Below are 27,553 nucleotides of genomic sequence, written 5' to 3' on the forward strand. Positions count from 1 at the left end.
AATGTGCTCTACCAAGCAGATGAGCAGACCATTAAGGGGAAGCACTTACCTATTTTCTTGAAAAGGTTTTGAAAAGTTGAATTGCTTTTGCAGTGCTCTATGTTTGCTCTGCAAAACTGCAAGTGTAACACATGAGTTTTGCCTGCTTGCAGCGAAGATTACCTTTCTTTCTTCAGTATTGGCCAGGAAGAGTTTCCTCCATTTTCCATTTGTTGTTTATTAGCACTGACTGCAATATGTTTCAAAAGACACCCCAACAGTGCAACAGGCATTTGAACGGTAAGCCCTTAAAAATGCAATATGCAGTACAGTTAAACTGGGATTTGAACGGAGATGGGTAGGTACAAAGGATGCATTGAGGCCAACATTATCTGTCAGCCATTTAATGATGTCTAAACTGGGATGGAAACTGTCTTGAGTTATTCACTGATTAAAGAATGCGCAAAATGCTAGCACATTTTCAGACGACGGCAAGGAAAATCAGATTGAAGCGCATATTATCAGAGTCATTTGAGGATGTGAAGGAAACAGAGACAGAGCAAAAGCTGTGGAGAAACCTAAAAACGCTGAGTAGATGTGGCAGAAAGGCCATCATCACCCTCATCTTTTCATTCTCTTTTATTGACTCAGACATCATTGCCAGCTTTGTAACAAAGGGCCTCCCTGTCCATGTGCTGTGGCCGCTGGAGAAAGCCTCGGGGATCTGCTCTTCAAAGAGACCTTCAGAACCCTAATCCACTCCACCATGAAAGTTAGATGACTTTCACCATGCATGGTTGCAATTTTAATAATCATATCCTACTTTAGGCAAAATGAAGTCGATAGACATCAAGGAGGAAAAATAGGCCAACGTCAGAAATAATCTTGCTACTTGATCGGCCCAGTGGTGAGGTCTTCCCCCCTCCGAAAACTCCTTCCACTCCTCTGAGGGTCCTTATTACAGAGAAAACCACCTAAACACAGCTTAGCTTAAACTCATTTGGCTGCTTAAACAGCAAATTTAAAGGGGCGCCTCAGCTGACATGTGATGTGCATCACCTCACACGTTTCCCCAAACTGCAATCAGTCATGCCCAATTTCATTTGCTTTGACAGTTATTTAGAGTTACTTTGTTTGAATTTTCTCTCCGCGTGATATCGCTGGAGCACAAAAGCCCTTTGTTGTCTTAATTGAAATGTTATGTGAAATCATACACATGCCATGTCTGCACATGCAATCTTACACACGTTTGGCATGCCTCTTTTTTTCTGCAGTCCAAAAAAAGCTAAACTAGCAAGAGCCCCTCAAACCACTGACAGTCATTCAAGTTACAGACTGCAGTTTTAAGAAATTAGAACTATGAGTGTACATGTTTCAATATTAGGTCTATTACTCAAAATTCAATGAACTCAAGAAAAAACTAGGCTCGACACTAACTTTTAAAAGTAGTCACCAGTCTGGCAACCAGACATCAGGTTTTGATTGCCGCAACTGTAAATATGGTTGTCAGTTTTTGTCAGCTTATGTTTTGAGTAACTTATGTCAGCTTGATAATGAAAATGTGAACATTAAAGAAAGTTTGGAAGCGTTATCATTAAAAATTCTTTGTAGTCTGTGTTTCATCTGACACTTTGCATGCATTTTACAAGCTTTGCAGATACATTTTTTGTCCAGTTCAAAGATAACGGGACACTTTGGCTCTCAAGACTTCACAGGTTTCCTTTTTGTTTTTCCTTTAGGTTCCTCTGGTTCTTTGTCTGTTGAACCAATTTGCACATTCTTTTGCAATGCTCATTTGTGCTGTGAACTTTTCACCCCTCAGTCAAACAACCTAATTTGCTTTGCCATTGTCTCCAAATTAGATGTCTGTGAACACACGGGTGAATACGTAAACGTACATGCAGCATTGTCTTAATATCACTAATGCAACAAAGATTTTAAAAATATTTGTTCTGGGGTGTAAATTTTGATGTTTACTGTCCCCATTTTTGTATGTTAAAAAGTGTTTGTAACTAATGGGCAACGGCTACTTTTGAGCCCTGTAAAATCTGTTCTTTATAGGTCTGGTCTTCTGGATTCAGGAGGATCTGTTGGCTGAAATTATATATTTCATTAGTTTACCTGCAAATAAGAATCGTGTCTTTGTTACCTTAGAATGAGCTGATACGTACATATGGAGCAGGTCCTCTTCCACGGAGTCTGCCATCAGTTTCTACAGTAGCCCAGAACTCAAAAATCATACACTGGCTCTAGATGGGGCCATTTCCTTTGGCATACAGGAGGAGTTTCAATTCTGCGACCTAACCACTAGATGCCACTAAATCCTACACACTGCACCTTTAAAATGCCACTTTTTCAAAATCACAACCTCTGGTGTGAAAGAATTGTTACATCCAACCCATTAAAGTGAGATTGAACCCTCAATCATCATTAGCAATTGAACTGCAGTCTCTATTTATGTGTTGAATTGCTTGAATCGGCCGCAGCCATGGTTTTGATCAGAGCTTTTGGCAGCTATCGTAAAACTGCTGCTTTGTATCCCTCAACTCTCACAATCACCATATTCTTAATTTCCTCAGTTGACGGTGGACCAGGGACACTGCAAAGATGTGCTGACATACAGTATACAGTAAAACAAGAATTCTTGAACCAATACGGAAGTCTATTGAGCAAAATTTGGAAACACCTTTATGCTATCTGGTGGTTGCAGGAAGCGTGTGCAGTGCTATCTCGAAGCGGTGGTTAGCAGCATCTCTCCAGGGATGACTGTTAGTGTGCAGGGAGAGGACGGGAAGGAAGGTTTTGATTAGTTCTAAGGACGCAGCTATGAACCAAGTCCTGGACCCCGGGACTGACAAGCGAAATCAGAGGTGAAGTCCTGACACTTGTGAGCAGCCCGCTACACCCTCTCTCAGATCTTCAATCGAAAGTAATCCCGTCTAGAGCATTATTCATACATGCTATTCCTGTTCTCTGTAACAGTTAAATCAAAACATACTTCAGAGAGGATGATATTTCCCTCTAATGAGCTTGGGTAGGTCACAATATGGGAGAACCGGAGATGCTAAATTGCTACCATTCTTTTCCTGCTGTGGTATTAGTCTGTCAAAGTGGCCTGTATGTGCAGACACATGCAGAGACAAAGTGTGTGTCAAAACCCAGAAGTGAGCAGAGTAAAATGAAACAAGGTGTGGAGTTATGGAGGGGAAGGTGAGGTGGGTTAATAAGACTTTAAGGCTCTGGAATTAATAATCGTGTAACGGTTTGTGTGCATAGTGTGTCATTTTAGTCAGCATGTTTGCAGGCGTGATCGTTCTCTTCTCATTACACTCCATCTTTACAGTCTTTGTAAATGTAATGCATGGATAGAAATTAAATGTTCTCTGTGTTACATATTTTGATATGGTTTCAATATGGTGGTTAATTCATCTAGTTATTATAAAAAGGTAGATCTACTTGTTAAGTCACTATCAAAATGTCAGATCATCTAATCAGATGCATCATTACCAGATAATCCAGAAAGATTAATTCAGCTCCATCAACAGCTGATGATTAATGTACATCACTTTGGTCTGTGTTTAGTCAAATGAGAATATGGTTAAAAACAGGCCTGCTTTCATATGCTTGGGTGGTGCTGGTCGGTCACGGTACAGCGGTACAACGCAATGGCATCATACTGGTTTCAATACAACTCAACAAACCAGATACTAAATTACAAAATGCACAGTCTAATAAATTATGTAATACATCCTGTACACTTTTGCTGAAAAGTCAAGTCTGTATACATTTTCAGAAATATCACAAGTGTAACAAAGTATACAGCCATGCTGATTTCACAAGTCACATTCCCTGATTTTTTCATTTCATTTCCTCCCTGTAAATACTAGACCTCGTAAAATCATGCGCACCAAAGACAGCCCAAATAAAGTGGCTGCTCAGAGCCCCTCTGCCTGAGGGAACTGACAAGCTTTCTGTTGGGTTACTTAATTCAACTTTGATCATACTTTAGATATTTGAAGATGCACCCCTGCTGAAAAAAAGCAACTTTGCCAGCTTAAATGGTAAAACTGGTTGACCAGCTTGTTTGACCAGCTCAAGGTATGTTTTTGCTTGATTTTATTGGTTTAGCTGGTCATATCATCTTGTGGTGTTCATTCTAGTTGGTTTATCCATTGAAGATCTTGTAAAATTGAAACCATATCATTGTCCTTTAATTGGAGCAATAACAGTGTCATGTTACATTACTGAGGACTGGCTGGCAAAAAATAAACCTACTGTAGGCTAATTTCATTGAAATACCAAAACTATGCTGTTACCAACAAAAAACAAATTTTACAAATTAGCCACAGCGACTCAAGTCCAACTTTCAAGTCAACTTTGTCATGATGTGTTATTGACTTGTCAATGTTCAGTACGAGGGACTTGATTTGGGATGTACCTCTCTTGACTTGAGACTTGAGTGCAAAGACTTGACACTTAAGGCTGGTCATCTTAATGTTCATTCAATAGCTGCTCTGAAGCTTTTGTATGCCGTGACCATCTGAAAAAAAAACAAACAAACCCAGATTTAGACTTCCAAATGGACTTGTTTCAGACAGTTTGGCATGTCTTAGTAGGAAAAGCACAGGTGAAATTGATAACATTAATGATGGCTCAGTTCTATTAAGTGTGCCAGTAAGCTCTTACAGTGAGCCAGCATGTACAATACCAGGACCACCAAAAAATGCTATTGACTTTTGGGTCCTGTACACTTTCAAATCAGCTAAATGTTTTTTATTTAAACAACAACAACAACAACAACAACAACAACAACAACAACAACAACAACAATTTTTTTTTTTTTTTTTTTTAATAATAATTACTTTATTCATATAGCCCCTCACAAAAAACAAAAACAACAACAACAACAACAACAACAACAACAACAGCCCACACCAATAAGAGTAAATACAATTCAAAGAATATTAGCAGTAAACACGAAAATAATTGTACTAATAAATAATTGATTTAAACGCAATCAAGACAGAATAAACAATAAATCCGAAGACAAACTGAGATAGATTAATTAAAATAGACATCACATAAAAGCAGGTCTGTAAGTGGGTTTTAAGATGAGTTATTGAATGAAATGTTTAAACGTCTCTCTGACAGTTCCTGCAGTGACCACAGGGTGGCGACACGTGGCTAATCAGAGCCATGTGGCTGCTGTGGGCACGAGCCTCTCCGGTGAAGTTTGTAGGAAAGATTGCTGCTCAGTTTGAAGAGAGCGACAGAGAGGGGGAAAGTGTGCTGGGCTCCAGCGAGGAGGAAAGAGACACACACCAGGAGACACGGACACAACTTTCTGCCCCACTCTCACTTTTTTTTTGAGCGTTTTGATGCATTTTGAAAAAAACGTCTGAAAACAAGAGTTATCAAGATACCTTTTTGATTTTTTTGGAGGGGCTCGAAATTACATTTTTGAGAGAAGTGGATGTGAAAAGCGGGCGAAGGTTGTAACACAGAGCCGGAGGAATGTATCCAAGTCGGGCAGCGGCGAGCCGGCGTCTCTGGAGATGTCCAGCCTGCGCTCTCTGGGTCGCCCTGCTCCTCCACAGCGTCCAGGACCTGAGCGCGTCCGGTGAGTCTCAACACTTCTTCCCTCGCTCCGTGCTCAGTCCCTGCTGTCCCCCTGCTCCTCTGCTGGCTTCCCTCACTCTGCGGTTCATCCCAACACGCGTGATTTCGACAATATAACATGTCAAGCATGATGAAAATTCTCGTAGCGCGCTCCTGTTGTAGCTTTGTAGTGACTTTATCACACAGTTTAAGTCATGCATGTGTATGTTAATTTATTTGTAAGATCATTCATTTGTTTTTGTTTTTTGCAACTGAAATCATCTCACAAATGCCCTCAACGTGTTGCTCCAGCCATGTAATGCAGAGGTGTTTGCCATCATTCAGTCTCCCCTCTCATGTAAATGATCTTTGGTTTTTAGATTATCTTCCTTTTGTCATTGTGAAGCCTCTGCACGAGGAAAGACTTGACTCCGTTGGCACACAATGGAAAGGCTCTTAACTCGTCAGCTGGAGAGCTATTGTGCTCCCAAATACCCCCTTCAGTGATTCTGGGTCAATTCAAAGATAAGAGATGGGTAACGTTTTAATTGAAAGGCAAACATTTATGAAGCATTTAGGTTTGACTGATGGTAACAGAGTAATGGCTGTGGCAGGGTGTACGATGATGCATGGACAACTTTTGGAAACAAAGGCCAGACTATGGAAATAACTTAATTTCTTATTACAGTTGTGTTGTTTTATTTGTTTGTCCACTGTGGTTATAAATAATTAGGCCTACTGTATTTTGAGTTTTACTCATTTTTGCTCATTCAACAATCAAAATAACCATATTTTCACCGTCTTTTCCTCCACATAGCTGAGTGTGTGGTATTAAAGAAAGCATGGCCTGATGGTATATGTAACTGGCCTTTGGTTGACTAATATAAGTATGATTGAATTCAGTTTGAATTAAATTTGAATTGTTTATGAAGCCACTCGTGAAATGCGTCAGCTTTTTTCCAGTGCTAGGTGTATAGTATGTATAAAACTATCCTCCCCTTCCTGATGGGTAGTGATGAATTATCTCCGGATGGTTTTTTGGGGTTTGTTTGGATTATCTGTGTCCTCCTTAAATCCTTTTGGCTGTTATTTATGATGGAGGTGTACAGAAAATGCTGCGTTGAGCGTAAAGCTTTCTGCGAATGCCATTTTGCCATCTTTTTCCTCTTTATCTTTCTACCTCTCTCTCTTGCTCTGAGGCAGGGAGGAATGTTAATCCACATTACTTAACTGGATGAGTCCGCTGTATCTTCTTCAAATGGAGTTTCATGATCGAATATGGAGCGGAGGAGAGCCAAGCCCCTACTTCATATCTGAAAACAGAGAAATAAAAGTGACTCCCAGAGTATAGAGGCAGCATTTACCCTGAAAATTACACTTCATATGCTAATACGTATGTACTCCCTCCCACTGAAAAGCTTGAGCTTCTGTCTCTCAGAGATGATCTGCAGCTTCTCCGTATAATGATTTTGATGCTGACTTTCTCACTACATTCAAATAATTGTGTTTTTATTGTAGCCTTAATGGTCATGGACAAGAAAATGACAGTTAAAGGAATTCTTCACCCTGAAATTATCATTTGTATATCCGTTATTCACCCAGTGTTAGGCTGAAACCATTAAAAAAATGTTTTTCTCTCATGCCTCAATGGTGGACAAAGAATCAAAAAATGCAAAGAATTCTTTATGAATTGAAGTCATAGGGGGCCGCGTTTAAGGACAGCAAAACTATATCAATTAATCTGTTTACAAACTCTCACACAACTCATGCAGTTCAATCCAAGTCTCATTTATCCAGGGGGACACTCAGTACATCCCAAAAGCATTTTTGCTAAAATATTACTAAATAAACAGTCTCGGGCATGAACCAGCAGCACGTCTGTGCACTTTATGCAGAAGTGTTTTAAATAATATCAAAATGCATGTGTTTGGGAAGCGCCGGGCATACGACTGAATAAAGAAGACTTTGATCATACTGCAGACGTTGTGTGAGAGATGGATGGATAGATATGCTGGTGTTAAATGTGGATCCCTATGACCTCAATTCATCAGGAATGTTCTCAGTTTATGGATTCTTCATTCTTCAGAGATCATTTAGGGGTGAAGGATTCCTTCAGGATGCTTTGTTCTGACGTTGCATCCACAAACTTAATCTTGTATTCGCCACCAATGAAGAAGCTCCGGGATATGTTGGGAGATGATAACAGTGGCAGTCTTGTCTCTCCTTTGGCTTGCTGTAATGGGAATGGGCAGAGAGGAACAACAGTGTAGTTCAGCTGGAGTCAATGTGAAGAGTGCAGTACCATGTGATCAGTGGACATAATGAGACTGTATTGTTGAAGCATCTGAGCAAACATGAGGAGTAAGAAACTAAAAGGCGTGGCTGTCTGTCTTTATTTACTGCCCTACAGTTTACTTGTCAGTCTGTGAGCGTCCAGTCAAGAGGTCAGGGGTCACGTCTCTGTGTCTGTGGTTCAAATGTGCAGGCTGTTCTCACTCACTGTTCATAATTATACCTACGAAAAGTATTTCACTGTAATTGATATGAAACCCATGGAATTGTGAGCCAGGAGACTGTAATAACATGATCTACGCACTGCAGGCTGTCCTCCTTAACAAGAGCATAAGAGGAAGTCAGGTCACGTAGTTTAAAGAGTGACGGGATGGTGGATGGGTCAAACAAACACAGGACTTTGACCCAGGAGACCAGGGTTTGTGTCCCCTGTGAAACTAAAAATCAGTGTTATTTTACGTTACGTCATCATGTCATCAAATTATGCCCAGTGATGATTATTTTCCTTTTCTCAACCTAACTGGTGGGGGCGCTGATTTACAAGGCATCATGGTGCTAATTCATAAGCTATTGTACGAACTGTGTGCATAACTTTTTGTAATATATGACGCATGATTAACAGGTTGAAATGTCAGGATTCCCAAGAACAATCAAAACTCCCCCTGACCATAGTAAGGGAACTGGTTTACATTGCAGACTTGACAAAGGATGTGTAAACCAACAATATACATTCATGTATGGTGTATGTATTTTCAGGGACTCTGCTCTCAGTGGCTTAATGTACAGATCATGAGATTTTATAGGCAATGCTCCACTTGCAAATCATAACCATCCGCCTCTGGAGGTCTTTTCCATGCATTTGCACACAATTGGAAAAAACTGAAAAACCCACACGAAGGTCGACATGCCTGAGCATTTTTTTTCCAGCAGGAATCTGTCTTTGCCAACTGGCTTTATTCTTAATCAGTTAACCTGAAATTGAACCCAGATTTTGCAACATGGAAGTCATATTTCTGCTGAAAGCGACAAATCAGATTTCCACAGCCCAAGTAAATGCACCATGTATTTAAACAGATAGGCACAGCATCTTTTTTTCAAAGTAGTCACTGTCGTTCCATCTCTCGACCCCTGCTTTTCAGCTCCAAAGTACTAATCTGTGACATGTTCATAAAAAGAAATTGACGGCAATGTTTCCTAGCTATATAAACTGTGTAAATGTTTCTGAACATAGGACATTCACCTCTAAACATAAAAGGTCCTGTGCAGGGCAGCGCCTATGTGAAATGTGTTTAGAGTTGCATTTAGCCTTTTAATAACACTCAGGGAGGCTATAAATCATGTTGGGTGGAACTGCCTCAGTGCAGTTTTCAACAGGACACACTGTTGACACTAAAGGCACTTCACCCCTGGAAAAAATCCTCAGTGCTGCAGACTGAGTGTGTAGGAGCTTGTCCTGCTCTCCCTGCTACTGAGATGTCTATCTGTACTGTTATATTTCTTCTGGCATTTCTTTGACTCATATTAAGGGAGCATTTTTTAAGGAGTTGAAAGAGATGTCAAAGTTTATGGTAGCACTTTCTTTATGCATCCTTGTAAAACAAATGCAAATCAGACCCTCCCTTAATGATTTTTGCTTTGCTTAGTGCGTCTCATCATCACAATATTGATTTAATTTTTCTTTTATGTGTGACTATATTCAGTTTGTCAGTATTTTATCCAGATGCTCTGGGGAATGTTGGTCTCCATCATGGTCTGAGTGGTACATCTTCCAGATAGATGACTCCGGCGTGTTTAATACTCAACTCCCACTCTGCACCGTGCACTAACTCAGGCATCAAGTGGTGTGCATCCCTAAAAGCCTTTGGCAGACACAGAAGACTATGGCAGGAACTGTATGTGTGAAACAGATGTATGGTCTTTTCTCGGAGGAGGGGGGTGGATTTTTTTTTTTTTTTTTTAGACAGTTCAACTCCATTTTGAGCGTGTGAAATGGGGAGAAAGCCTTGGACATTAATTTAATCAGGACATAGCCATAAATCATACGCTCCAACTCTGTTTTATGTCACTGATTTAAAACATCAGTGTGTAAACCACGTCGTGCACTGGCAATTACCTACTTCCCACTCGTTATTAAGCACATGTGTTTGCCAAGGCTCGGCGTTCCTCAGTGTTGCCATAGGGCAAACACTTTGGAGAATATTGTGTGCTAATTGTTTAACTGATGTAAAGCCAGTGGACAATTTGCTTTAAAGGTCCCATATTGTAAAAAGTCAGATTTCCATGTCCCTTTTTATTATAAAACTAGCATAGGTGTTATAAAAGTACTGTGAAAGTGTCAAAACCTCAATCCACAGAGACATGCGCAGAGTGTGTTTTCATAAACCTTTGTCTTAAAACAAGCCATAACGACTTCTGTGAAGTTGTGATGTCACAATTACACTATATAGAGGCCAAAAGTGCTGCTAAATTGCTGTAACAGTCATTCTCAGCTGCGATGAAGGTACAAAGACGCAGAGAGTGTGAATGTTAAAGACCCAGAAACACTGACCAATTGGAGTAGACTGGACTGTTTTGGGAGGGGGGACTTAAAGAGACAGGCGCTAAAACAGAGCATTTCAAAGGGTGAATGCAGGTACAGTATACTCAAACAGATAATATGAGAAAAAAGAGTGTTTTTAAACATTAAAGCTTATAAACATTATCTAGTAGAAACACAAAATACAAGTATAAACCTAAAAGTGATATCTATATGGGACCTTTAAATTATTTAATTAACATAAAGATATCAAATAACTAATGTTCAGTGCTTTTTTCCCAACTTGTATAGTTTTTGTCATCGCTCTTTTGTTGTGGTTGTTGTTTCTTTAGCAGGACTACCTCATTGATTACTACAGAATTCACAAGATATGAAGTTTCCCTGTGTGAAGTTAGTAAATGGTACAGTTGTTTTCCATTGAGTTGCTGGCTGGAATGTTCTGATAATATGTCGTCAATGCTTGGTTGACAGAGGAATTTTGAAAGGAGAGCCTGATTTTTCTTTTTTTTTTGTGGATCTGCTTGCTGCTAAGTCAGCCAAAAGCCTTTCTGTGAATGGTACGAAGTGTAAATTCCCTGCATTTGGGTAATATTGGCAGAAAAATGCTCTTATTTCCACAAAACAGACTCTGTGGAGCATGCTTACTTTTAAGCGGTCAGAGTCCCTCTGAGAGGCAGCGTTTAATCAAAGGCTAAACACAGTTCGCTCAGATCCTCGTTGGAGACGTTTGATAAAGTTTCTGCCACTACAAACTGTAGCCAAGCATGAAAAACCCTTTTTCCTGCAATTTAGTGTCTGCACAGGAGGTCAGTCTGTTAGGGGGAGAAAAACCTCTGCAGGGTTCAGGGAAATGTAGCGGCGGATTAACAAAGGGAACAGAAAACATTGGTTCAGGTTTTAGTGCTGCAGCTGAGAGGCCAGTGTGTAGAAGACAGTGTGGCACTTCAATGATTTTAACAGTCTGCACAAAGCTGCAGCAAGGTACCATTAAGTATTAGTCAAAGTGCATGGTACATTAATAGGCTAAAATTATACTTGCCCCTGTTCTGTATGCCGGACTACAAATTAAATAGCTTTCTATACCTCCTATTCAATACTCTCTATGTTGATGTCTTTCGACTGCTGTCTGGAAGACAAATTACACCCGCCACATAAAAAATGTTCTCTGCTGTACTTTACACGCACAACACAATGAGTCCTTTGCTGCAGTTGTAAGGCAAGCTTTAAGTGCGAGAGCATGCTGATGACAAAGTGACACTTTAATGAGTCTAATGGAATAAGCCACACATACTGCATATCAATTTCCCATATGGACTTGGCACAGTTTAATGTCAAGGACTGCGGGGAATAGAGCTGGCTTAAAGAGCTCTAAATTTCATTGAGACCACTCTTCATTGCAGTTTTATCAAATTACTACTTTGCTAGTGTCCTCCTAGCTAGCTATGCGCCGGTATTAATATACAAAGATTATGCTACATTTCATTTAATAGGGGGTGGGATGAAACATGGCTTTTTAAACTCCTCTATATGTGTCAGAGTAAATCTTTTTAAGCCATGTTTGCATTGCATTAAGGACTTCAGAAACCCCCACTGCAAGCAGACGGGCAGATCTCCGTCCAGCCACAATTAGGTCTTTGTACAACGCCACGCTCCTACCAAGGTATTAAATACCCCAAACTTTATGTGCTTCTCCACCAAAAATATTTACTTTCCCCCCCAAAATATGCATAGCTTATCAGATAATGGACGATCTTGTCACTCTATTAGCTTTATCCCCCAAAATGTCTTAAGGCAGCCTTTTTTTGCAGCAGCAGCAGGTCATCTTTTTCACAACAGAAAGTACGCAGCTGAGTAGTCTGCCGAAGTCTATTGTCACTCACACCTAAAATCATTAACTTTAGCGTTTGCTAAAAAAAGCTGCAGCACAGAAGCTGCTGGGCAAGTGAGCCGTCTGCGATGTGCCGGACGGCATCAGAGAAACACTGATTTTTAACATGACACCTCTTTAATCAGTGTATTTGCTGGTTTTAATCACATAGTCCATTTGTGTTGGAGGGAAAAATCTGCTTTTGGTAAAAAACCTTCCGAACAATAAACACTGAAGACATTCTGACAAGGAAGTTTGCTACCTGCAATTCTCACTGCTAGATTCCACCAAATCCCCCTAAATCTTACATGCTATTCCCTACTTTTTTTTTTTTTTTTAAATTGCAACATATATTTCAAATAACTTAAGAATCACAATATCAGATTTTCTTCAGCACCATTCAGACCTAGCCTGTGCCTATTCTATAGTACGATTTAAGCGAGTTTGAATGAAAAGGACATATAGTGCCCCTGCCTCCAAAAAATAACTTCAATGTCAATGAAAGGTCAGAAACTCTAATCAAGTCCATGCTGTTTTTGGATACAAATGATATGCGTTTAGAAAACTTGTTTATGAAATTGTCCCGCAAAGTATGTTTTCAGTTGCTCTCATAGACCTACTTTCTGCCCGCTAGAGGATCAGAGGATAGTCAACCCCTCGGTCACCCCTCTACCATCAGCATGCCATCAAAACTCCTTGGCACTCTTCTTATCTGACTGGCATGAGACAAATGCTGGCACTATCCCCCTGTTTTTTTTCTCTCTTTCTGACTTTCTTGGCTATATTTTGCCTTTCTCTTTCTGTCTCTCTCTCTCTCTCTCTCTCTCTCTCACACACACACACACACACACACACACACACACACACACACACACACACACACACACACACACAGTCCCTTTCCCTCTCTGTCTGTATCATTCATTTTGGCTGTCGAGTGGCTCCTCCACTTGGCCCTTGTTGCCTGGCTGACTGACATGCTGCTCTTGGCTACGCTTTGTGTGTTTACTCAACAATAACTGAGAGCGGGGTGGCTCCACACCAGCTCCCGCTCTCTTTGGAGACACAATCATAACGACTCACACAGGCCTTCGGTAATGGTTCGTCAGTATTTAGCATCTTTGATTGGAGCGGGAGGCGTCTTTTGTGATGTCAGCGGGTGCAGAAACACTTAAGTTCATTCATTACAGTTATGTGCTGATTATGAACAGGATGTTTAGTCATAATTTGGCTTCCTCAGTATCAGTCTCGATATGTCTTTCGGTCTCCACGGCTGCTCTTTCGCCCACGTGGTGCTGTGGTTACGCTGCGAAACCATTGGACCATCAGCTCCGCTGAGACTTTTGTATAAACTTATCACTCTGCAGTTATTAATACAACATCATCACATGTATTTTCTCACAGTTGTGTGATTCCAAAATGATTCTTGGCAGCTACATCATTAATTTTTTTTCTTTGTCTGTCTTTTTTTTTCATGCCTCTAACCTACACATAGAAATAATGTAAATAGCACATTTCTGCTGTAGTGCTGTGTAATGTGGAAAATGCTTTCGAATACAAACTTCAGTCTGCTTGTGGAATTATTAAACCAGATATGTTTGGACTGCAGGAAATTGAATTTTACGGGGCATCTAATGATTTGTGTTCAGTTTGAGTCAACTGAACCCTTTCTGAATGTGTGTGTATATATAGTGTTGGATTTGCTTTGCAGGGCTCAGGACTGATTTGTGGTTCGCCCTCTCATTTAGTCGTTCAGGAAGTGTTTTTGTTTGTGTAACATACAGCGAGAAGTTTGTTTGGCTGTTTTTGGCTTTTATTGGTTTTTAATTACAATCAGTAGCAACAGAAACTATAATCCTGTTGTAGTCTGAAGTTGTGGAATTCTGTCTTTTGAAGATTAGTTCCTGCAAATGGGTTTTTAGTTCAAAGCTGCCAGTTTAACAAGTCTACATTGGCCACCAAATAGATTTGGGGATCTGCTAAAGTAATAACAACAAGATTGTGAATGTATAAGCCTTTTTTCCTTTCATTGTTTTCAGCAGGGGTTCAAAGTTGAGATGTTTTTTGAGCTCCTTTTAAACCTACACGCTGAATCTGTTTGATTAAAGGTCCAGTGTGTAGGATTTAGGGGGATATATTGGTAGAAATGAAATGTCATAGTATATGTCATAGTATCTTTTCTTTATTATATAATCACCTGAAATCAAGAATCGTGTATTTGTTAACTTAGAATGAACCATTTATATCTACATAGGGAGCGGTTCCTCATCAACGGAGTCCACCATGTTTCACTGTATTTGTTTCAGTAGCCCAGAATAGACAAATCAGTCACTGACTCTAAATAGGGCCGATCACCCTTTCTGCCTTTTTGCATCTGCCACCGTAGTTAGCCGCCCCTCCATGACAAGAACATCAGAAAAACACAGATTTTTCCCTGTGAACCTGCTTAAGTCTGTGTTTTTAGGTTTAAATCATTGAGTCTGTTTGCTTTGTAGAGGAAGAGACCTCTGTGGATAATTTGTCTCCCAGTAAAATCTCCCAAACGTATGGATTTTAGAGAAAAAAGGGGAGCCCAGATCAGCAGATGCTACAATGACAACTTAAGGAATCCTAACTGCGAGGAGTTTCATCTGGTTGCAATCTGCAATCCTCACAGCTAGCTGCCACTAAATGGCCTTAAATTTTACACTCTGGACACTTGTAGGCCATATCTCACGTAGATTATCGCCCACGGAAAAATATTTTTTCTATGGACTGTGTGTAGATCATGTTGTGTTATCAAAGAGGTGCGATTCTTCTGTGATCCAGCTCTCAATGTCCGTCCTCAGCCACCCATCTGTGTGCAGGTTTCCAGACAATAGTAAAGTGCAAGCAGGGAAGTCTGCAGTGTTGCAACAGATCTTAAATTTATTGTTCCCTTCACGGGACAAAGATGAAGCTCTCCCACTTTTTGTCCTTTTCCCATGAGAGGAGTCGGTCTGCTGTGGGCACTGACTGCATGTTTGTGCAATGTGTTTTTTCTGCTTCACTGAAAATGTTTTGCAGGCTGGAGTTGTGTGTGTTTCAGCTTTGAGGTGTTGTTTTACTATTATATGGGATTTATGGTAAGTCGTAAACAACGATCCTTCTGCCTTCATCTTTCTCTTCATCTTCTGTCTGCTTCTTTTTCCTGCTGCATCACTTAAAGTTTTTCTTTCCATTTAATTTCTCCATATGTTTAAACTTTTGCTAAGCCAAAAATTTAAAAAAAGGCCAGCAGCAACACTGTCAGCTGAAGTGCATGCTGTTTAGGCTTGCGTTAGGTGGTGCTCCAGTGAAAAGTAATAACCATAATTGTAGTTAATGAGGGTATGACTTCATTAACAGTAGCTTGAAATTGAAGTGTTTCCTGTGCTGCTACACTGCAGAAATCCACCCAACAACATTATGCTTGCTAAGGCATCAGTGTTATGATGACACAAACAGAAATCCTGATCTACAACAACAAAAGTGAGAGTAAGCTGTCTTTTTAAAAACACGAATTTTGGGGCAGTGTTGACATGGTCTCAAACTGTGTTTTAACATTCATCTGCATGATTGTGGACATGACCTTAACATGTTTGTTTAACCAAAGGCTTTGCCACATTGTTCTCTAAACAAGCTCCCTATTAACCAGCAGCTAGTGTTTACCCAACCACTTCATTCACACACAAAAGACTCAAGAGGGACTGCCTTCAACTCGTGGCTCGGTCTTGTTGTTCAGGGGATCTCAAACTTTCACATTATGCAGACGAGTCCTCCTTTTGAGACTATGCTGACAGAACTGGTATGATTGCTGAAAACAAGTCTATTTAAATGTCAAGCACGGCTGTAAATTACGATAATGTTTAGGGACAAAAACTGTGACAGGAATAAAAAAAAAAACAGTGACTTTGCACAAATAGAAAAGCACAAAACACCATAATAAATTTAAATGGAAATTCCCTTTCTATCCATTCTAATCCTGTGTTGACCACACTGACCGAGGAATCCAAAGTTAAAGGTCTCCCTGGCTGTAATTCCGAAGTACCGTGAGTTAAATGCCCATCTAGCAAACCACTGCTGGCGAACCATCTGCATAATCCAGCACTGACCGAGAAATCATTGCCCCTGTGTGGCGTTAGACACGGTCAGAGATTGTCTCATTAATCAGACTTTGTGATAGGCCACAATGAAAAAGCTTCAATGATGCAGTTAGTGTCTTGGTAAAAATTTGCTTCTTGCATTTGGATTTCTCAAAATGCTAGTGTAAGGTAAAAAACAAAACAAAACTCCGCCCCTTTTTGTTTCAGGTACTAAAGTTGTGAGTCTCAACACCCATCATTTTGGCAAAACCTCAAAGCTTTCTCACAGTCAGGGTAAAAGCCGTTACCATACCCACATAGCCTCTTAAATCCATTTATTCTTGATGGCCTCACCATACGGCAGCTTCTTTCGAAGGCAAAGTTATTGACTTCTGTGCAGTCAAACTATCCAGAATTGTGGGTCTTTTTTAAATGGAAACAAGCAAGTGAAAAGTATAGCAGGACGGAAGGATGCAGCCAGACATTTTGCGCTACTGACTGTCCAGATGTGTTAACCAGAGGCTTGTAGAATCACTGAGGGAGTCCTGCGTTTGGAGTCTGAGCGGCAGTTGGTTTTTGTGGGGAAATGTGCAGGAATGGTAATAGATGGGTATGGAATAGTCATAGGGCAGGAATCTGTCCTTGAGTAACTGTGACAAAATTTATGCCATCTTCATCATCACCGTCTCCCTCTCATTCGCTCTGAGACTTAAGCTCATATAGCGTAACTCTGTATTTAACCCGGGCGGGCGGAAAGGAATCTCATCAAATGGGACGCTCCCACCCAGGAATTCATACATTTATCCTGTGGGATGCTGAATGCCGCTCTTTCCCTCTCCGAGGCGAATAATAATAAAAAAAAAAAGTACGAGGAGTGTTGAGGGGAAAATTGAGTTTACCCGTTAAAGCAGCCCCCCTGTTTTTCATATTCCCACTTTAAACAGTTATTTAATTTCCCGGTAGATGTTTATCAAAGCTGACACTGCCTTGGATCCCAGTCAAGTTTAAGTTTACTTACTAGTGCGGTTGTGTCCTGCATGCCAACAGTCCTCTCACACCTCACTCTTGTATTCCTGTCTCTCTATATATCTGTCTCTGTCTCTTCCCAGTTCACTCTCTCCCCCTGCTCCCCTCCCCTCCGTCTCTCAGACAGAAAGCATTGATTTCAGCAGGGCAGGAAATGAAACTGCATTGCCCTGCGACTCCCAGCAGGAGAGGGGGACCCTCTGAGGGAAAGAGGAAGAGGTTCGTCGAGTAAAAGAAGTCCAATACTAGTGTTTTTTTTAGAGAGAGATGAAAAGATTGATAGACTGGGATGGGCCAGGAGAAACCAGGAGTGCCAACAACGATATTGAGATGAGAAAATATTTTTATAGAGAGGTTTGACTGACAGCAGGCTTGAGTTAACTCGTAGCAAGTCTTATCAATCAGAAGGCTGACATATTTAACCTAGGGCTGTTAGCGTTAATGCGTTAATCGTGTCGTGATTGAGGTCTGAATGAGTAATTGCATTAATCACCGGCTGAAATTCCCATCTTTAAGAGGCTGTACTGGGCTGAGTTTTAAAGCTACAGGGATGATGCTGGTACCATATGAAACTAGAAGACCCGAGGAATCTAGTGGTACCATGTTGCGCACAGGAAGGGGGCTAAAACATGCTCCACAGTAGGCTAAATTATGGCGATGGAAAAACGGCATGGTCATTTCACCGGCGTCTCTTGACTTGTGTGATATCTGCATGAAAATGTGTTATATGGGCACTCATGAGTCTCCCCTCTACAGGCACGCCCACTTTATGCTAGTCCTGTGCAGTTTTTTGTTGTCATGTCATTACTAATCAAGAAAATCTTTAAGAATTGCCTTATTTTGTCTAAAATGCAAAACTGTTTTGAAATCTAAAATAATGGAATTGAAAACATGAGATTAAAAAAATGCACTACATTGTGATTAACTGTTAAAATTCTGTGATTAATCGCAATTAAAAAAAATCGATCGTTTGACGGCCTTAATTTAAACACACCTCTAGTCGAGGTCTGGTGGCCCCTCTATCTTTGACGACTCCTGACCTTCATCCCTCTATCAGAAGTCAATGATCTTCTCCTCAGAGGGGCCTGTATAAGAGGCTTAGGCCCGCGTGATCCCTCTGCCTGTTTGCTTAACCTCTGCGTGGCTGCCTCGGCCGTGCTAAGCTTCACCCACAAGAGCTCATTACCTCTCAGGCCTCCGTCTCTCTCACTATTTCATCCAGCCGTCGCAGCGACTGGAACATGGCTTTAAGAGCGTCTGACACTTAAACCCTTCATACTGAAATACGACTGCGAAAAAAATGCTTACAATACAAGTCATGTCATGTCAACACATAGCTTGCAAAATAGCAACTTTTTCATGATTACATTTGGAAATGTTGAGCAATGCATGCAAGCCATATTATATCCTAACAGAAAAAAGCAGATTCCCGGCATTTCACTGTCCCGCAGTCATCTTTATTGGAACATAAAACCTGTCATGTCATTATAGCCGTGATTGGAGCAAAGGAGAGATGGCACAGCTTCAGCATCTGTCCACATTTAGCCACAACTCCACTGCACTTAAATAGAATATTTATTGAGCTTTTCATTGAGATGAACAACTGTTTAGACTGTTGCATGCATTGTGTAATGATGTTTTGCAACAAGGCGGGGGCCCCGTCCCTGTAGATGTATGCAGCCTGAAGGGTCCTGCTGCAGTGAAATTGAAAAAGAAAGAAACAAATCCCTGCTATGGGCATTGTGGGCTTATTATTCCTGACATGCTCTGTTGAAGCGCTGATTCGAAATGGGCCAGCGCTGATAATTCGGAGCGAGACAGATCGCTGTGATTCATGACTGTTTGAGTGGAAGTTCAAACAATAGTGGAGTCGGTCCGAAAGTTTCCCCTGCTGGTACTGTTCAACAGTTTGGACTACTGTCAGCTCGTGGCAGGGACTTGTGGTAGAGTTTGGCAGGGCGGGCGCTTTCCTTCTTTTACGCTTACTCCTGCTTTTTCTCCCACTGTCTTTATCTGCTGTCCATCTCCTTTTTCTTCTCATCCTCGGATGGAAACTTTTCCAAAGCTGGAGGTTTGTTATGAAAAGTGTTTGTATTTCAGTTATTCCAGTTCTATCCTGGAGCATGTTCTGTCCTGGCTCCCTCTTATTGTGTCTTCTTTAATCGTCTGTGTGTCCATGACCAGACAGCAGTGACCCATCATCCCCCACTGCCCTCGCATTGCACCCTGGTGTTTGTTAGTCCATTTACTCTTTAATTTAAAACTGATTCAACTCCAGCCAGCTGGCTTGCTAAACCTTGACTCATGATGGCAATGAGAAGCAGCGGTGGACATTGTCCTCTGTCTTGATATGTGTTGGTGTGTATATGTGTGGACAAAGATGTGCTTCTTCCAAAAAATTAACAAACTCTAAGTAAAGATGTGCTTTTTGTAATAGTAATTATAGCTACCAAAAGCAATTCATAACATTTATTGTACTTTCTGTCATGCAAACAGTTCTGTTGAAGGTTATGTTCTCTGTCATCAAACCAAAGGTGACCAAAGGAGCAACAGTGTAACATCCCACTGTCTGTTTATTTTTGTGTGTCCTAGGATAGTTTTGTTTGTTGTGCTTAACATTTTTAATAAGACAAGAAACTGCGGAAACTCTGTGCAGCTTTTCAGCCAGTAAGTGGAATACGCTGAAATGGGAAATGGGATGATATTGGTAGATTTTGTGGTTCATAATGTTTGTTTTAGCACTGCAGGGAAATAAAGCTGATTTGGGAGAACAAACATACATCCTGTCGAAAACCAGCCTCATAACACCTTTCAAAGTTAGTAAGTTTCATGAAAATTACTTTGCTGAAACGGTACCTACATATACAAAGTATTATATGCGACAGATAGCTTGAGAAAATGATTATGGCCCTCCTCCTCCCCTTATTGCCTCTAATGGAATTTGCTAGAATCTACTGCAGCTCACTGAAAACAACCAGTCAGAGTCAACTAGTCTCTAATGCAGCTGTCAAACTGCTTGTGAACTGCGGTCAAACTGTCAAACTAGCAGCTTTGATCACATATCAAGATTAAGTGACTACATTGCCTATTTCTTGCCTCAAACATTTTTAAAAAATAGTGTACTGTTTAGCTGTAAAATGAGAAACTATTTGACCCAGCCACCATGTTGGGAATAGTTGAGCAACGCACCAAGCGATGCCCACCAGCCACTCCAGCTTTCTCATTTTACAGCCAAACAGTACACAAAAATATGCTTCTGAAAACATTTGAAGAATCGTTTGTAACAGAATCCTGCTTCATTTATATTTGGACAGCGCTGCCTGGTTTTGACAGTTTGACCGCAGTACACAAGCAGTGATTGGCATGATTGACAGCTGCGTTAAAGTCTCCTCAGCTTCAGTGAGGCCATTACAAAAATTACCAAATAAAGCTTTAAGGATTTGAATGAATGAATGAATGAATAATTTTATTTCGGTTACATGCATCATGCAAAACAGATTATTTCACACAAATGTTTTCAGTATGTATTTAAAAAAAAGGAATAGGCTAAAGTCCAAGGCTTCGATCATTTGTCTTGTTGTTTATGTTTAAAAGCAGATTTGATGAAAATGTAAGTAATGTGCACTTAAACACAGCACGGGAGAAAAATGTCACTCTGTCATCAGGTCATACTTGTATATACAGCTACAATGTTAGCTGTGTGATTATATAAGGGAAATACAATTTTCCTGCCCACTGCCCTTCATGTTTAATTGACACAAATAACCCATTGCTAATGAGTGTACTGCATGCCTGTTAAATGTGTTTAGGAAGTCAAACAAGCAATCTGCTGCTTGCTGAATGAGTTACATCACTCGGTGGTTTACACAAGGTTCCTTCTGAAGTGTGTAGTGAAGCCTCCCTACTTTTAATGTGAAAAGCATGCATTTTTGAATCTAAGTTGCATGGGCATCCCTGGCTTGGTAGCAATAAAACTTAAAGAAAAACAGTAGTTAAGATGGTCTCACACAATAGGAGAGAAGTATTTTAGTGCCGGTTACGTCGCAGATAGCTGCCTTCATGCTTGCCCTCAGACTGTGCTTGTAATGCAGCCAGTGATTGGTGGTATGCATTTGCAAATGTGCACGCCCCACATCCCGGTGTTGGTGGTCTTGGAAAGCCACCAAGATCACCCGGCTGCTCTGTAATGTGAAAGCAATTAGCAGCCAGCGGTTTTACACAGTGCCGATATGTGTGGAATAACAAAAGAGAATGTAGGTCAATGGCGAGCCATAGGTACATGGTGTGGCCATTGCATTTCTGTAGCAAATGTGTACTTACTTCTAAATATTAAGACATTGGAAAAGTGATTCTCTATGTTTCTAGGTATTTGAGATATACATTCAAAGCTAATTTAGCTCTGTTTTAACCTCTTAACACCAACATGACTTTGTGTCTCAATGGTCCATAACAATTTGCAGTAGAATCCAAAAAGAAATGAAATGGATCACCTGTCCAAATACTAAATATAAAGGAAATAAACGAATGTTTTCAACTGGAGCTTCCAAGGAAAGTGATTTTCAGGTTCTCGGTAGGGTTCATAGTCAGATTCCTGGCGTAAGTGGGTTTGTAGTGAGTTTAAACCCAGATTTATTCAGCTCCCTGCAGACCTCTTTGATGTCTTCACCCTCCGTTTACTTCATCTGACATTCATTTTAATGAGACGGACATTCCCCCTGATAGAAATCTGCCTCTGACTTATGCTGGAATACAGTTAAATCAGTGCCACACATATTCACATTGGGTTAGATTGAGTTCCCTCTATGTGTGCGTGTGAGGTTTGTTTTGTGTGTGTGTGTATGTGTGTGTTTACAGTGTGTGAGCAGGGTGCGTGCCCTCTGTCACATCTGGCAGCTTGTGGTTTTTTTCATGAACTGCTAAATGAGGGGAAAAATACTCCCAGCTGCCCTCAGGAAAGCTCACCTGGTGTAGAGCCGTCTAGGTTCCTTGTTTTCTCTCTCTCACACTTTCTTTAGCACCAATCTCGCCTTCTTTGACATTGTTGTCCAAAAAACATGTAGATGTACACGCACACACTCACAGAAACTCTTGTTTAGGGGTTTCATTTATTTGTGGTGGCCCTCCACGATTAAAACATCTGCCGCCACATGTTGATTTTACATTTTTAGAGCTGGACCTTCCATTACACTAGGAGCACTGTTAGGATATATACTGCTCAGTCATTCTTTGCACATACAAGATAACTTTGTTTTATCATCATGGACAATTATTGTAGACCTAGAAACTAGTCATAACAATCTGACAATACCATGTGAAACAGAAGCAAAGCATATGAAGATTTAAGATGTATTTATTTTATTTATTTATTTTTTCACAAACATTGAAATGACATTTGCCCTTTGCAAAAAAACCCAAACAAAAACAAAGCAAAATCAAACAAAAAGGAATATCCAAGTCCTGAAATTGAAAACACCTACCCAAATGATGAATATTCGAAAAGCCAAATATTCTGGTCCAGCCCTACAATAAGTTGATCATAGTGAATTTCTATAAATGGGCTAATTGTGGATATGGTTCATATGCTTCAGGGCAACCAACAATAAAAGATAATCTGCAAAAATATTAAAAATCATGAATATCATGAATCACAACAATTTTGGCTACAATACTTGACCTGAAATTTTCATATTGTCCCATACCTGCTCTTGTCTTAAAGCAACCCACTGCATTTTTCTCTGCCTCTCTTACAACCTCTTTCTGAATATACATCCCTTTTTCAGCCCAAATAAGGGTGTACAAGCAAAACATGCGCATGTGACCTGGCGTGAAACATGACCACACTCCGAAGTGAAATATTCTGTACTTCTGTCCTAGCATAACCTCAGAACTCAGATTAAGACAAGACATGAAGGACAGTTTGGCAGGGCTACATACATAGCGGGAGCGACCACAGCCTCTTCTCATGGTAAAGTCATTTTCACCTCGGCCGCTGTGGGAAGAGGAGGCCAGGAGCAACATCCATCCCTCCCACGCCTTACCTCAAACCTCCAGCCGGCATATTTGGGCTATCTGAAGGGAGCAGAGCTGGGAGGTATCTGCCCCGAGAGCTGAAAAGCAGCTTTTGTCTCAGGCGACCCTTCAAGACCTCTGCCTGCCTGCTCTATCAGCAAACCATAAACTATACGGCATGACTAGAAACACAGGAGAGGGAAAAAAAAGAGGGAGAGAAGAAAAGGGAGGTAAAAGTCAACAAGATGAAAGACTTGAAATGTAAAGTAAACAAAGCAGAATTGTCGCCGGATATAGATCAAACACGAACAGTCATATAAATCTGTGGACTTTTTACATTGTAGATTAATGATGACCTTGACTTATAAAAAATGGTCGTCAGGGGTTTGGTTTACAGTTTAATGGAGAGGAAGAGGCAGAATAAGAGAGGTTTTTAAACTCTAATCTCAGTCGGAACTGCCAAACGGTGTGTAAATCAAGCATGTCCGCACACTTTATACACTGAGGTACGATGTAGAAAAAGCCACGATACGTTATCACTTTTCTGTCTTCGGCCTGGACCGCACCATTTAGCACTGACAATCCAGACATGGGAGCCTCTTTCAGCAGCTATCTGCACCCTTCACTCTCTCTGCCCTCTTACTAAAAACAGCTCTTTTTTGGGAGCCACAGTCTTTCCTTTTTCATCTCCTCTCTTCCCTTTGTCCATACTACAACCTTCTCCCTGCTTACATGTCATATTATTGCATTCCTTCTCTCTTCGGCATTTTTTGTCATTTCCTTTCTCATCCTCTTCCTATACGTTCTTGCCCGGGCAGGAAGAAAAGCTACTGTAGCCGGGGAGTCATTTTAGCCACCATGTCTATCAAAGCAAGGCTCACGACTGAGATTTAGAAGGCTTACCGCCTTACATTCTTAACCCGTCATTTCAGGATTTCCAGTTTTCGCACCAGTTTGGCACTGGATAAACATTAAAATAGAACTGCAGCTGACACACAGCAGCTACTGTTACGAGAACATGTGCAACAGTGTTTTGTTCATATAGTTAAGGTTTTGACACATTCAGTACATGCATAAAACCGTGACTGTAATCTTGTTATTAGACCAAAATAAGACTATATACTTAACTGTTTACAAAGTTTCTATCTGTTCCCATGATTCTGGTAATATTATTTTTACTTAAGAACACAAATGTGTGTTTTCTGACAGTACCCCTTATCCTGAGGCCGAGTTCATCCTCTGAAATGTTTCTGTTCAACTTTCAAAGATGAATTACAGAATGGGCCTACTAGACACATGCCATGTATTGATCAGGAGGAGACTCAAAATGACCACAAAGAGACGCAAAAAGACCACAAAAACCCACAGCGACTACAGAGAGGCAAAAAACAACCAAAAAGACATAAAATATACTTCAGAGTTACCTCAGTAAGACACAAACTTACCTAACAGACACATTTGACAACAAAAATACACAAATGACCTCTGAGATACAAAAATACCTCAGTAAGCCACATAATGATCTTAAAGAGACCCAAATGATTAAAACAAACAAATTGACACAAAGCCAAAAATCACCATCCCCCTCAGAAAACAACAACAAAAAAACAAACAAAAAAACCCCCCAAAAACGCCACTAAGTCTGTGTGTCTCGCCCCAACCATCCAAAAGAATCATATTTAGGTTTATAACATAGACACTGCGTGTGCCCAAAGTTTGACCCTCATCTCTGCTTTGTCCTGATGTCATTGTACCCTTCACACAAAAGCCACAAATCTGCTGTGGTCCCCTTTTCCAAATGATGTGTTGTGCCTTTGCACCGCTTGTTAGGAGTTTAAATTGAATCCCCTACAAGTAGCATAGATCATAAGACATCATTGTGGTGCACTGTAGTGAGTAAGGAAAGCCCCTGTTTAACCACAGGGCCCGAGTTCAAGAGTGTGTGTTGGTGAACACCCACGCCCTTCAAGTGTCCCTAAATCAGACAGTGAACGCCTGCCGGCCCTTGGAGAGCTCTTCATTAACTGACCCCGCACTCTGACGTCCCTGTAGAGTGGAGAAAATGAAATGCAAATGTCCCTACTGGGATCTATAAAGTAAGCCATGCAAATCTGTACACTTCCTTAAAATCTGACTTGGCCTGGTCCCATCAGAGCCATCGGACCACCAAGAATTCACTGGACTCTTTAAACAGGAGATGTGTTAAAACAAGTCCCTTTGGACTGGAGTAGAAATCCTGAGACTATTCCTGTTAACTCCCCAGTTAAACGTTAAATATAGTTACAGCACAAACTACATGACGCCCCACATCATTCTTAACCTCTGTCCTTCTTTTAACACTAATTTCTTTTGCACATTGACATTAAGGCCATAATTTATTTTGATTAAATTCTCCAAATGTATTCACATTTAAACATGGCTTTTGACCTAAGTTTCACCTATGTTGGTAAATACTCTGGGATTCAATTAACTTGTTACTTACACTTGCCTACACTAAGAAGGCCTGGCAGGAAGTTTGCAGCTATTTAAGGACACGGGGAGTCAAAAGGCCAAGAAACACAGCCACCTATTGTGCCATTAAAGAAAAAAACAAACACTAACCAAGCACCAGTTATTGTCTCAAATATCCAAGTGTCAGGTGACTACATTAAACTGACTGATCTCCTCTTTTCGCAGCTAAAAAACTGCTATAATTTGACTCCACTTGGCATCTATGTTTCAGGCATGTTTTACAGTTCCCCAGATCACAGTAATTCTTGCCTACATAGCTGCCATTTGTCTGTGTTTTTGTGAATTTTGGTGTTGTAAAGGGAAGAAGTGAGAGATTCACAGAACATTAAAAGTTGCTGGACCGCTAGCTCGGCAGTGATGCATTTTAAACAGACTGACTGCATCTTTGTGTCTCTCATTTGAATGCTGCATTAAGTAAAAGACCTTTGGGAGAGCTACTGTAAAACACACTGTTGACGGTCAGTGACCCCTCATGCTCACCGCGTGCACATGTATGTGCGTGTATGTGCAGAGACTCATCTGAGGCACATCCATAGCTGAAAAAGGAACAGAAACAATGGGACAAGACTAGTGGACCAGCTCTATAGATATAAGCGCTAATGGCTGAGTGTCCAGCTCTATCTTTAGTCACCATCCATGAATGGAAAGAAAAGAGAGGAGGCCAGCGAAGGGTGAAAGGGGGGCAGCAGCCAGACAAGAAAGGAAATGAGGTGACAAGGGAGAGATGGTTATTGATAATGATTTAAATATTCATCTGATCCACTGACTGTCTCACTGAATACCAGAACATCGACAAAAGGTAGTTAGTTGAAGAGGTTAAGAGAACGAGTGAAGGGAAAGAATGAGTGAGCGGAGGAGCAAACACGAGAGGGGAGAGTAACTGCGGAGGCCAGGGGCAAATCTTTTCTGAGGCATGGAAAACAGGGTGAAAGGAGGAGAGAGGTGGAGTTGATGCCTGTGGTGGTTCTGAATAGAGGGACCCCATGTCCTCTTTAATGTCAAATGAATAACTCCTGACCTAACACAGCTCTTTAATTGGTACAACTACCAGGTGAAATTAAGTGTTGTGTTGAGTGTATTGTGTGAAAGTGAGAAAATACACACAATCACAACAATTCACTCACAATGGTGAATTTGTGGATTGTGTGTGTAAATGCAGTTTGTGTTTCTATCTGACGTGCATATTCTCTCACGGCGTTCCGGGAGACAAGCATGCAGACCTATGAACCGAAATGATGAGCTAAAAAGCTATAAAGAACCTCAGAGTTTTTTTGTAAATTACAAGAAGTGATTTGAATCGGTGCTAATATCACTAATAATTGCTGGAGCTTTAAAGAAAAGCTCTGCTCACTGGGTGGTTGGCTGTGAGGCCGCAGCTCCGCTCAGGCTGTGGGGCCCTCCCATGTTTGGGAAAAGAAGAGGTCTTGGACCTGTGAGCTTGTAGGATACTCCGTGCATGAATGACAGGGCAGGAGGGGGGTGGCAGGACAGGAGGAGAGGAGATGGCTGAAAGAGGCAGCTCAAGCAGAAAGAGAGGGAGAGGGGTTAAGTGGAGGCAGGTGTTCCATGACAAACCTTACAACCCCCCACCTCTCCTTTACCCCAGTTCCCTCCACAGACACTGGTCCACTGAGAGTACGGCTAACCAGCCCA

The 27,553-nt window shown here is 40.9% G+C and overlaps 1 protein-coding gene across 1 annotated transcript in view; it reads left to right on the top strand.

The window, feature by feature from the left end:
• The first annotated feature begins 5,263 nt into the window (after positions 1-5,263).
• The window catches only part of ror1 (receptor tyrosine kinase-like orphan receptor 1), a 149,580-nt gene continuing 127,290 nt past the window's right edge, over positions 5,264-27,553 (top strand). Inside the window, exon 1 of the mRNA XM_042484153.1 lies at positions 5,264-5,599. Coding sequence (XP_042340087.1) covers positions 5,494-5,599 — 106 coding nt within the window. The 5' untranslated portion in view covers positions 5,264-5,493. The remainder of the gene's footprint in view (positions 5,600-27,553) is intronic.

The sequence above is a fragment of the Plectropomus leopardus genome, chromosome 3 (genome assembly GCF_008729295.1).
Source record: "Plectropomus leopardus isolate mb chromosome 3, YSFRI_Pleo_2.0, whole genome shotgun sequence".
NCBI classification, from domain to species: Eukaryota; Metazoa; Chordata; class Actinopteri; order Perciformes; family Serranidae; genus Plectropomus; species Plectropomus leopardus.